This window comes from Acanthopagrus latus, chromosome 8 (assembly GCF_904848185.1).
Source record: "Acanthopagrus latus isolate v.2019 chromosome 8, fAcaLat1.1, whole genome shotgun sequence".
NCBI lineage: Eukaryota > Metazoa > Chordata > Actinopteri > Spariformes > Sparidae > Acanthopagrus > Acanthopagrus latus.
This window is the reverse complement of record NC_051046.1, coordinates 22352720-22363018: the sequence shown is the minus strand read 5'-3', so window position 1 is coordinate 22363018 and position 10299 is coordinate 22352720. Positions and strand designations below refer to the sequence as shown.

Below are 10299 nucleotides of genomic sequence, written 5' to 3'. Positions count from 1 at the left end.
ACGCTACAGCGCAGTGACGGGGCTGCAGGTAACGTTACCTGTTAATTGAAGAGCCAATCAGAAGAGGGCTGTGGGACCCTACTGCAGAGGAGCACAGTGCAGAGTGGGAGCCTCAGGTCGGGTTTAGCCAGATATCTCGGTCGGTAATGAGCTGTTAAAGCGTGTCTGAGATATTACAGTAATAATTTATGGTATCTATAGACTACAGACTGTGCTAACGCGTGTAGCGCGTTCCTCCCCGCAGTGTTGACCGGAGTGGACCACATGTCTGTCCGTCAACATCAGCTCCTCTGCAGGCGGGAGCCGCCTCCTGTAGTCTTCAGGACTGTGTTTTAAACTCACACATTGAGCTTAATGCGACTCCTCTCCGTCGGTTCCCTCCAGAGGATGAGAACGCTAACATTTGGGCTAACCCTGGTTCGACAGTAAGTATGCCTGACATTTATTTATGTTCTCTGTGTCTGACAACCAACTTGTTCTCAGCACAGAGGCTCCGAGGAGGTGCTGCTCTGCATGTCCTACTTTAAAAAGGCTATAGTTCATGGTCTCTCTGGTGGGCATGGCTGTCAGCCAGTTTTAATAAAGTTACAATATATTTACATATTCACATGTGTGGAAAAAAATGACAGTGAACATGTAAAGCATCTTTGTGGTGCGTATTCGGCAAAGTGTACTTTTAAAGTGGTTATTGAAGTGGCTGCAGTCAGCATGTATTTAGCTTTAGCTACATGCTAACAGCAACAGGTGCCACACAGCCTAGACTTACATTACTGACAGGTATACCTTGGCAGTGTCAGCTCCGTGCTAGCTTTTATGTTTGACCCGATTTTGTCACAACTTCAGCACCCAGCAGCAAACATGAACAGTTTTACACGCTGAGCAGCTGGCGAGGATTCATGTCCCGGTCCACTTCATGGTGCTCTGCATTCATGCCGGCGGGGTTCAGGCTGCAGACACTGCAGTACCTCCCCGTGACCACCAGAGGTCAGAATTAATGATGGCTCCACTATTTCTCATTAGTCACTGTCAAAAAAAACAACTCTGTAAAACCAAACTGATAATACTGTGAATGTTATAATGAAAAACGTATGAAATCCATCACTGGCACATGTAAGTGTCAAGAGAGACTGTGCAAACAGCAGGACATGACAGGTTACAACAACCATCAGATTCAAACACTTCAAGAGTAATCAATATAGAAAAGTAAAATAGAATAGAATTAAAACAGCAGGATAAGACAAGATTAAACAAAAAATGAGTAAAAAAAAAATACAATATCAAGAGAGTCAAGAGAAGATTTGTTTTAATTAATTAATTTTTTTTTTTTTGCATCTTAATATGTCTTAAGATTGGTTTGAAAGTGTCAATAGATTCAGAACCCCTAATTACTTTGGGCAGACTGTTCCAGATCTTTGGGACTTAATAAGTCAGCACAGTTGAGCAGTGACTATAGTCCTTATAGTCCTTGAATAACAGGAGCCAGCTTTGACCATCTGCCAACTTGAGCTAAAAAACTATATATCTTTGTGTGTGTGTGTGTGTGTGTGTGTGTGTGTGTGTGTGTGTGTGTGTGTGTGTATATATACACACAAAGATATATATTCTTTAACTAATGTGGTATGGTACCTTGATACTAATAATGGTACTCTGATATTGATAAATCCTTTATTTTCCTGCAGTGGCGAAACACGCTACAATAAAGAAGGCCTGCTACAAGGTAGAGTATGATTGAACACATAAGTTTAATTGCTCTCTGTGCCTCTTATGTGCTTTCTTTTTGTCTTACTTACATCCTGCCCTCCTTCTCTACACAGGCCAGGCTATAGATTGTCCCTTGTCTGAGACTGGGCTGCAGCAGGCCGAGGCTGCAGGCTGTTACCTGAAAGATGTCACGTTCAGCAGTGTGTTTGTTAGTGATATGCTGCGGGCCCAGCAGGTGCAATGCTTTACTTGTACAGAGCAAACAAGAATCTTATGAATGTTAAGATGAAAAATGAATGAAACATTGCAGGATATAGTTATATCACTGTTTGATTAGACGTAATGGAAATACACTCCATTGTGTTCATTAGACTGTTTATGTTCATCCACACTCGATGGTTTTATTTCCACATCACCCCCCCTTCATGATCATAGATTGGTAGTTAGCAGGAGTAAGACATGAGAAACATCTGGGGCAACCTGCTCCTCTCTATAGAGAGAGGTAACGACAGCATGTCAGGATTTGATGAGATGATTGTGCATTATCTCTTCCAGACTGCTGCAACAATAATGAAACACAACAGCAGCTGTTCTGCTCTACAGATGGTGTGTGACCCTTTACTCAAAGAGATAGTGAGTACCTTTTCTTTTGTGTGATTAAACACGTTTTTAACAAAAGTATTTTCCCACAAACATGTACTTGCTATGTAATAAACCTGAGTCAGTTACTTATTTTTCAGAGCTTTGGGATAGCAGAGGGAGGACGGTTGCAGGATGTGAAAGAGATGGCCAAGGCAGCCGGTCAGTCTTTTCCAGGCTTCACCCCTCCAGGAGGGGAGACTGAGGAACAGGTGAGGACAGACGGGACCAGTATCTGTTATCCCTGTTATTTCATTTCATTTTATTCTTTCTCAGTCCCCTTTCATGTCTTTTGCCATATCTTTGCTCTCTTTCTCTTCATGGTAGCTCACCGTTTTTATTACATCTTTATGTATTAATTTTCTTATTTACGTACTTAAGTAATGTGTCAACATTCTTATTCTAGTGTTCATACTTTTATTTTTAATGTTTTGTATTTCAATATGCTACCATGAATAATAACAAATACAAATCATCCCACACTGAAAACTATAACTTAGCTGAATTTGAATTGCACCCTGTCTGCATTGACAAGTTGCATGGAGGTTGAAAATAAAACCTTCTGCTTCATAGATATGATCAAATCAGCCTCCACTCAGTATAACATCAAACAATCTGTGTGCCCTCGTACCAAATGATGTCCTGTTTAGTACATTTTTTCATCTTTCGGTTTGTTACTGGCATTCAGTGTCTTAAAAAAAGGACTTGCTACACATGTAGTTCATTGTCCTCCAGCATTGTGTGAAAATAGAAATAATAATAATGGAAATCAAATAGATAATATAGTATTTAATGTGGCTTCTTTTTTTTTAAAGAAATACAAAAGGCTGTCGTTCAGGGGTGCCCTAATATTTTCCCTTGAAGGATCAAAACTGTTTTTAATGTTGGGCCACAAGCCAAAAGCAAGCTCCTGTTGTGTTGTATTTTATTGTTCAGATAGGATGCCAAGTTCCCCTAACTGAACTGGTTTTCTGTGTCACTCTGCTGACCATGCACAGATTATAAAAAATGATACGTAATTAGGGATCCTACACTTTTAGTATTTTTACCTCACGGATAATGAGACATCATAAACAGTATTATATTTCTTGAATTATTTTTTTAAAATATGTTTTTGCTAGAAGTATTTGGTGGGCCAAATTGAACCTTGTGGTAGGCAAACTACTTTGGGTAGCCCTGTTCTAGTTTGACAGGATCTCTTCTCTGGAGAGGCATGTTGCTTGTTTGATTTTCAAATGTAATTTTTTTGTCCTTTTGTGGAGCACAAACTTAAGTCATCTTCAGTGTATCAGGATGGTAGCAGCAGTTTCAAGCTAGTGATTTGCCAAAAATGCTGAGACCTTAAAACCAGACTTTCTGCCAATAATGAAAATCTTCATATATTAATGGTGGGACTGAACCTTTAATGCTGAGAAAGATCTTAACTTGAAGACTTGTTATTGGACAGACTGACTTAACTGTTAGAAAATGGATGCCCAGCTGTTATATATATATACTTAATATAACTAAATCCCTTTTTTTATCCATATTTAACTTCAGATCTGGATCCAGATTAAATGTCCTGTCACAATAAACCCATGACACCACTAGGTGGCAGAAGACACCAATTTCCCCACACTACCACTCAGTCTGCACTGGATGTAATATGCTATGTCAGGGCCTCTTTGCATCCACATGATTGTATTTCTTCTGTATCTGCCAGAGTAGTTGTTGTGAATCAGGAGGATCAAAGTACATGTCTTTCTACTGTCAAACAACTGCAGAGTGTTCGTCACTGCCCCTGATTAAAAAGTCACCACTTAGCTTTGTGTTATTTGTGTAAGAGGAGGCGTGGGAGGAAAGTGTGTGTGTGTGTGTGTGTGTGTGTGTGTGTGTGTGTGTGTGTGTGTGTGTGTGTGTGTGTCAGAGGGAAGGATGTTCTATTACAAAGTTACGTCATCAGGCTTCATCTTGGCTTGGACGTGAACTCTGGTCCAACCCAGTACGTGACCGGCACATGATGATGATGATGATGATGATGGTGATGATGCAAAGATAGATTTGACGTAAGCACCGAGCGCCCCAATCAGCATCGGCTAGAGGCCTCCCTCCCAGCTTTCCTAAGCGAGTAACAGGTTGTTTTTGTGTCAGGATGAAACTGGAGTTGGTGTGTTTGTGTGTCTTTGTGGGGAAGGTTGTAACTATGTTGTTGTGAATAAAACAAAACTTTACTGTCACATTTCCGTGACGTGTGCTGATAGTGTAGGAAGAAAATGCAAGAGGAGCATGGCGCAGTTTTTAAACAGATTTTACTGTGTTCAGGTGAAGGAGCGGGTCAAAGAGTTTATGGAGAAAATGCTCCAGCAGATTGGGACCGAACATGACAGATGGGAGGATGAAACCTCCATATCTGCGCCACCAGACACCTCTCCTGTCGAGGGAAAGGCAGACGACGGTGTCAGGGACATCCCCATCCATGCTTTGGTTGTCACCCACGGGGCCTACATGTGTGTGGCAGTGCGTTACTTTGTGGAGGAGTTGCACTGCGCCTTGCCTCCGGGGTCTGACAGGGCACATATGTTCTCTTTAAGTCCTAACACAGGTCTGTGTCGGTTTATCCTCACCATGAGAGAAGAGCACGAAAGGTTCAAAGTGTCGGGGATGAGCTGTGTGTTCATACACAGGGGCGACCATGTTAAGCAGTAGGAGCTAAGTGAAGAGAGGGGGTTCAAGGAATGTATTTGAGAGGACTAAGAGAAGAAAGTGAGATGTGCAATGAGAGAAAAACTTCAGACTCAAACAATCAGGTTTACAAAGGTTTTTCATCTATGTCATTTATTTGCTTGGTCACAATACAGTTAATTTATTTTATTTATTCACTTTTGAAATTAATGGACGGACAAAGTTTTTTCCTGGCTGTTCATTATAAGTATGTTTTACCATTGAATTATGCCCCCCAGAAAAATCTTAGGTCTAGTTTTTGATTCATTTGTCATTGAAAAACATTCAAAATTTTAAGAAGGAAACATAAATAGACCTTTATTATTGTGGCTAAATCACTGAAAAAGACAAATCACTGGAAAAGACAACATGTTCCAGTCACTAGGTTTCAACACAGCCCGGATGAACACCTAGAGGTCAAAACATATTCACACATTTTCTCACATTCAGAGGGCCTGGATTGCCTTCTTATTTTAGAAGGGTTTTTTTGTTTGTTTACCAAGAGCATGCAACTTAACTTTTTAATTATATTAAATTATATATTCCAACCAATCATCTAATTGTCCTTAGAATATGCTTTACACTAAAGGTCTGAGCACCTTCATTTAAACTCAGATGGTTAGTGTTGCAGGGCTGTGCCATCATTACTTTGTCACTGTCTGGCTGTTCATTACAGTAAATGTGGGCGACTTTCAGCTCTAATGAGTACGTGTTTCTATTTTTACCCTCCTGAAGTTCATGGATTTTGCGTAGGAACACAGAGCTGGACCGCAGCAGTGTTGACTTTTTGGAAATCAGTGACTCTTTCATTGTTGTGAATCAACACTTGGGACAAAAGCTTGTCGAGAAGCGAGAGTTCACTCTGCGTTTTGTGCTATGGGGCCCATGCACTGATTGTCTGCTTTCACTCCGCTCCATACCATTATCAAGAGAACATACAGCAAATGACTACTGAACTGGATTGTATGAGAAAAACTTTCAATGACTGACAGCAAGTGAAAACTGTATAGTTCAGTGCTTGAGGAAGAAAATGTAGCTATCACTGGTTTCTTGTTCATTTTCTAAATATAAACGAATAAAACTACGTAGAAATCAGACATTCAGTCAAGGTCTCATTTGTTCATCCCTGCATGATATACAGAATGTCTTTAATTTTACACTCTGATTTGTAAACATATCAAGCCTTTCATTTCAGTAATCTTACTTCATATAGGTGCAATGCCGCCTACATTTATTTCATGTGCTGATATGAGAAACAAACATTTATATTTTCTATTCGATGTTACTTAATTTGGACTTTGTTTGTTCAGCTCTAATATTTGCCAGTTATATAACCGATTGGCTGTGTGCATAATAATCATGTGATATCTGTGGCTTTTGGATTGGTTGGTAAAAAAAATGCATTTTATGCAGTTGTCATAATGTTCGTGGTCAGGAAACACTGTAAAGTGTAAGGTGACTAAACTTAATGTGTGATACACTGACTTAATCACCATAATCTGAAAGCAGTGAAAATGTGAAGATAGGATGAGAGGACAGAACAGAAATACCAACAGATATTCCCAGTTTTACTTTTTTCATCAGGATGCAGTGATTTGCTGGAAAGATTACTTTTATTAGTCATCTGTAGATATGTAGAGTCCTGCGTGAAGCTGTGGTTGAGTAGTGAGATGAATGTGTGTCCGTGTCACAGGATGTTCACCTTATGTTATTTCACACTTATTCAGATATCCCAGAATAGGATAAAAAAAAACATTTCCCTGTAAATCCCTTATTGCACAACCACAGAGACAATCCACAGAATAGTTACCATTTATTCATCCATATTAGAAATAACACAACATGAAATATATAAATAATAAAACATTAGGCTAGGAAGGAAGTCATTTAACACATTTCAATAAATAAATATAACTTTTCATGCTGTGACTATTGGTGTCCGGCACCTGACATAATTAGACTGTAACAAAAGTATGCTCTGGTCGATGTTTGTTTAGTTTCTACACTCCTGCCATGAAGCATTACTGTATCAACAGATTTATGTATAAATATTCATAATTACTCACAGATTACACATCCATACATATGCAAAATAAACGTTGCCCCATCCGGCTCAAGGTTTAAAATTTAACTGACAAAAGAGGGTTAAAGGACAGCGGGACACTGGACCAAACACGTTGCGTGGTCAGGTCAGATGTTGCCAAACTTATCCTTCCATGGCTGTTCAAACAGAACATCTGCACAGGCGGCTGTGATGTAACACGCTTTATCAGCACATTACCAAGCTTTAACAGTTGAATCAAAACAAATTCTGAAAACAAACCATTTTAGGGTTTAATAAAATCTCTTTTCTCAGAAGCTGTAAAATATTGAAGGCTTTCATGTGGCCTCAAAAGATAACGAGCCACCCTCTCATGTCAGTTTGACTCTGCCAGCTATCTGGCCCTCGCTGATGGACAGAGTGTCTACAAGTACAGTATCTTCTCCAACCGTGAAGTCAAACATGAAGAGAGTTTTCAGGACAAACATAAAGACATGCAGCCCCTCTCGACTTCACCCTCTTGTTGAGAATTAGTCTTGTGGTGCTCGGTCTGCGATATTAGTCTTGACAGGACTGACAGGCCCGTTGGCCTGTAGGACCCGCAGGGGGTCGTCACACGACGTGATGGTCTCTTTGGAAACAGCGCCGGCCTGGTCCTGCTCAGGCTGCCTGTGATCTGCATCCTTGTGATCCTTGGCAGGATGTGAGGGATGTGACTCTGACCTTAATGGATCAGAGGGGTTCACCTCCTCGCTCCTCCTTTGTCTCCTTGCCAAGGGACCAAGGAACCTCTCCATGATGGCTGAGGAGGGCTTGGGTGGTTCTGGGCGAGCTACTTTCAGCTCTGCTCCTTCCAGTTTGAGCAGCTGGCCCGCGCTGATAGAGTAAAACACATCACGGTGATTAACCAGATCCAACCAGATGCGCTGGAAGAGACAGTCTTCTCCGTCCTTTTGCCTCTGTTGGGTAGACAAAAGTCGACAAACACAAATTGTTAAATCTCACTGCACTTGTTTCCTGACTTCATTCAAATGAAGTGCGTTTATAGAATACTCACTGAGTTGTACAGCTCCCCTTTAAAGTCCATGCAGAGGAACAGTCTTGCTCTCAGATCAAATATTGACACAAAATTACCTGCATCTGTTCTAACTGGCAAAATAGCTGTGAGAGAAGAAGGTTCGAACATGTTAGCATCAGTCAAAAAAATGTCAAATCAAAAAGGAATTGATATAGGTTAGTGTGGATTCAGTACAGTTTTGAAGACATATTGCAACATGTTCAGATAATGACTGTTTGCATAGATGACAAGCAAAATCATACATCTGAATGATGTTTGTGCTGGTCTATCCAGAAATATGCCGTACTGAATCTATTTCCTACTTTTGTACTGAATAAAATAGTTTTGATGGATATCAGCAGACCTACCCAGAAAGTGTCTGTGAATGCCTTTTCTCGTTGATCCGCTCAGCTCCAAGTAGAAACGTCCCGTACCGGCGGATGACTCTGCTCGTGCTCCTGCGCTGTGTCGCTCTGGATCCCGGAGCCTCGCTGCACAGTCCACCGGTACAGACACATGTACGGCAATCAGGACGAGTGAGAAGAAAGCCGGTTGCATGATCAGTGGGGGTGCCGTGCTCTCTTTAACCTAACAGCACAAAAGTTGAGGCCGGTGTGCGGGGCAGCTACTGGAGGAGGAGAAAGTCCAACGGGTTTATTTAAACAGTGGGTCGATTAACTCGCTAACTCATTTACTCAAATGACACAAAGCCTGCCTTTTTTCTGTTAAGGGTTGCTGAGGTGGAGGCGCTGACACCGTTTTATCTGTACTTTCATCACTCTAATGGAAAAAAAGTTATCTCTTTGTTGTAGATGGAAGCACGGGTTACTCTTGGTTCAGTTGTTAAAAAAAAAAAATTTCTAACTAACACAAAGTTCAAACCTGTAACTCCAGAGGCAGGAGCAGAGCAGAGACATTAGAGGGGATGTGAAAAGGATGATGAAGACTCTTCTGACCAAGAAAAAGAAGTGAGGTAAGAACATCAGGCTTCCCAAACTACTTGTTAAGTCTTTATTGTTTGACTGACTTTTATTGTTTTATATCAGACTTTCCCTTAAGCATTTCTTCTGGTGGAGAGGAACAACCAACAGAGATAGATTAGGGGTTCTGGCACACACTTCAGTTTACTGTTACAAGCAAAAAAGGAGGAATTACTAACGGATCAAACATGTAGCAAAACCTGCAGTGTATAGAACATAATGGTGCTCAAGCTCAATAATGACCACAGGTCAAAATCATTTTTTTTTGTTTTATTATTATTATTATTATTATTATTATTATTATTATTATGCGTTTTCAACCTACATACAAATTAGTGACATCAAATGTTTGATTATATTTAGGATAATTTGATTCTGTTGTGTCATGGTATGTTGACTCACATCCAAGGAGAATGACTCATACCTCGCTTATTAATTAACCTCACACACTGTCGCTTCCTGTCATTCCTCTCACGAGGCTGTAAATCTTTCATTTTATAGCCTCATTTTTGGTGGGGTTCAGACTTTTACCCCATTAAAACAAATCAAGATGTCCTGAGCTCCTTCAATAAGTTTTGACTAACTTATCAAAGTGTGTATATTCTAAAGTTGAGGATTTAGAGGTGGTTTGTATTCACAGTCCGAGCTGTGACACTTTAGGACGAACGCCAAGGTATCGACTTGAGACTTGACTATACATATTGTCTTCCCTGAGAGAATATTGCAAGACACTGAAAGTTTCAAGTCACTCAATTAATAGAGAAGTACCACATTATGTTACAGGTCTGCTATTTCCAAATAATGTCTTGAGACTTTCCTGGAAAGACCTCTGTGAGTCACTTCTAGTAATAGGTGAAATATAGATGAAGGTCTGAGCTATTTTAGTTTGCTGTGTTGAGCTAACCAGCTGTTACTTTTCTCAAGACGTTTCTTGAAAGAACGGAACAGTTTAAACCCAAGGAAATATTCACTCATTAGTCATTTATTATTTACATCCAGCTGACACGAACGACAAAACCAATATACTACAAATTAAGCATTTCATTAAAATGTATTGATTGGTATTGCAACAACTGATCATGTCTTAAATTTACCTACATTTTAATACCAAATGACAAAGTTATTTCCAGTGAAAATACTAGAAATTTACAAGATATTTATTAAGACTAGAACCCATAAAA

General features: G+C 40.1%; 2 protein-coding genes across 3 annotated transcripts; one reads left to right on the top strand and one right to left on the bottom strand.

Annotated features, from left to right (window-relative positions):
* The first annotated feature begins 61 nt into the window (after positions 1 to 61).
* Positions 62 to 6137, top strand: tigara (TP53 induced glycolysis regulatory phosphatase a). Of its 2 annotated transcripts, none has more exons than XM_037106365.1 (6): positions 62 to 425; positions 1680 to 1717; positions 1815 to 1936; positions 2257 to 2334; positions 2427 to 2552; positions 4642 to 6137. In XM_037106365.1, the coding sequence occupies exons 1-6, from the start codon at positions 355 to 357 to the stop codon at positions 5023 to 5025; spliced, it is 819 nt and encodes a 272-aa protein (XP_036962260.1). In that variant the 5' UTR covers positions 62 to 354; the 3' UTR covers positions 5026 to 6137. The 2 variants fall into 2 exon arrangements, with proteins under 2 accessions (XP_036962260.1, XP_036962262.1); XM_037106367.1 differs by having other exon boundaries at positions 64 to 425; positions 2442 to 2552.
* Positions 6138 to 6723: 586 nt separating this feature from the next.
* On the bottom strand, positions 6724 to 8849 carry LOC119024006 (fibroblast growth factor 23-like). The gene is made up of 3 exons (XM_037106368.1): positions 8507 to 8849; positions 8139 to 8242; positions 6724 to 8040 (listed from the first exon to the last, which is right to left on the bottom strand). The coding sequence occupies exons 1-3, from the start codon at positions 8694 to 8696 to the stop codon at positions 7612 to 7614; spliced, it is 723 nt and encodes a 240-aa protein (XP_036962263.1). The 5' UTR covers positions 8697 to 8849; the 3' UTR covers positions 6724 to 7611.
* Between the last annotated feature and the right edge of the window lie 1450 nt (positions 8850 to 10299).

What these genes read in the sequence shown, in the direction of transcription:
- tigara (XM_037106365.1), top strand. Translation starts at nt 355, where the DNA reads ATGCGACTCCTCTCCGTCGGTTCCCTCCAGAGGATGAGAACGCTAACA. An exon ending in GGGCTAACCCTGGTTCGACA is followed by an intron (nt 426 to 1,679) that starts GTAAGTATGCCT and finishes ATTTTCCTGCAG; the next exon opens with TGGCGAAACACGCTACAATA. An exon ending in GAGGGGAGACTGAGGAACAG is followed by an intron (nt 2,553 to 4,641) that starts GTGAGGACAGAC and finishes TACTGTGTTCAG; the next exon opens with GTGAAGGAGCGGGTCAAAGA.
- LOC119024006 (XM_037106368.1), bottom strand. Translation starts at nt 8,696, where the DNA reads ATGCAACCGGCTTTCTTCTCACTCGTCCTGATTGCCGTACATGTGTCT. An exon ending in CATTCACAGACACTTTCTGG is followed by an intron (nt 8,243 to 8,506) that starts GTAGGTCTGCTG and finishes CTTCTCTCACAG; the next exon opens with CTATTTTGCCAGTTAGAACA. An exon ending in AAGGGGAGCTGTACAACTCA is followed by an intron (nt 8,041 to 8,138) that starts GTGAGTATTCTA and finishes TCTACCCAACAG; the next exon opens with AGGCAAAAGGACGGAGAAGA.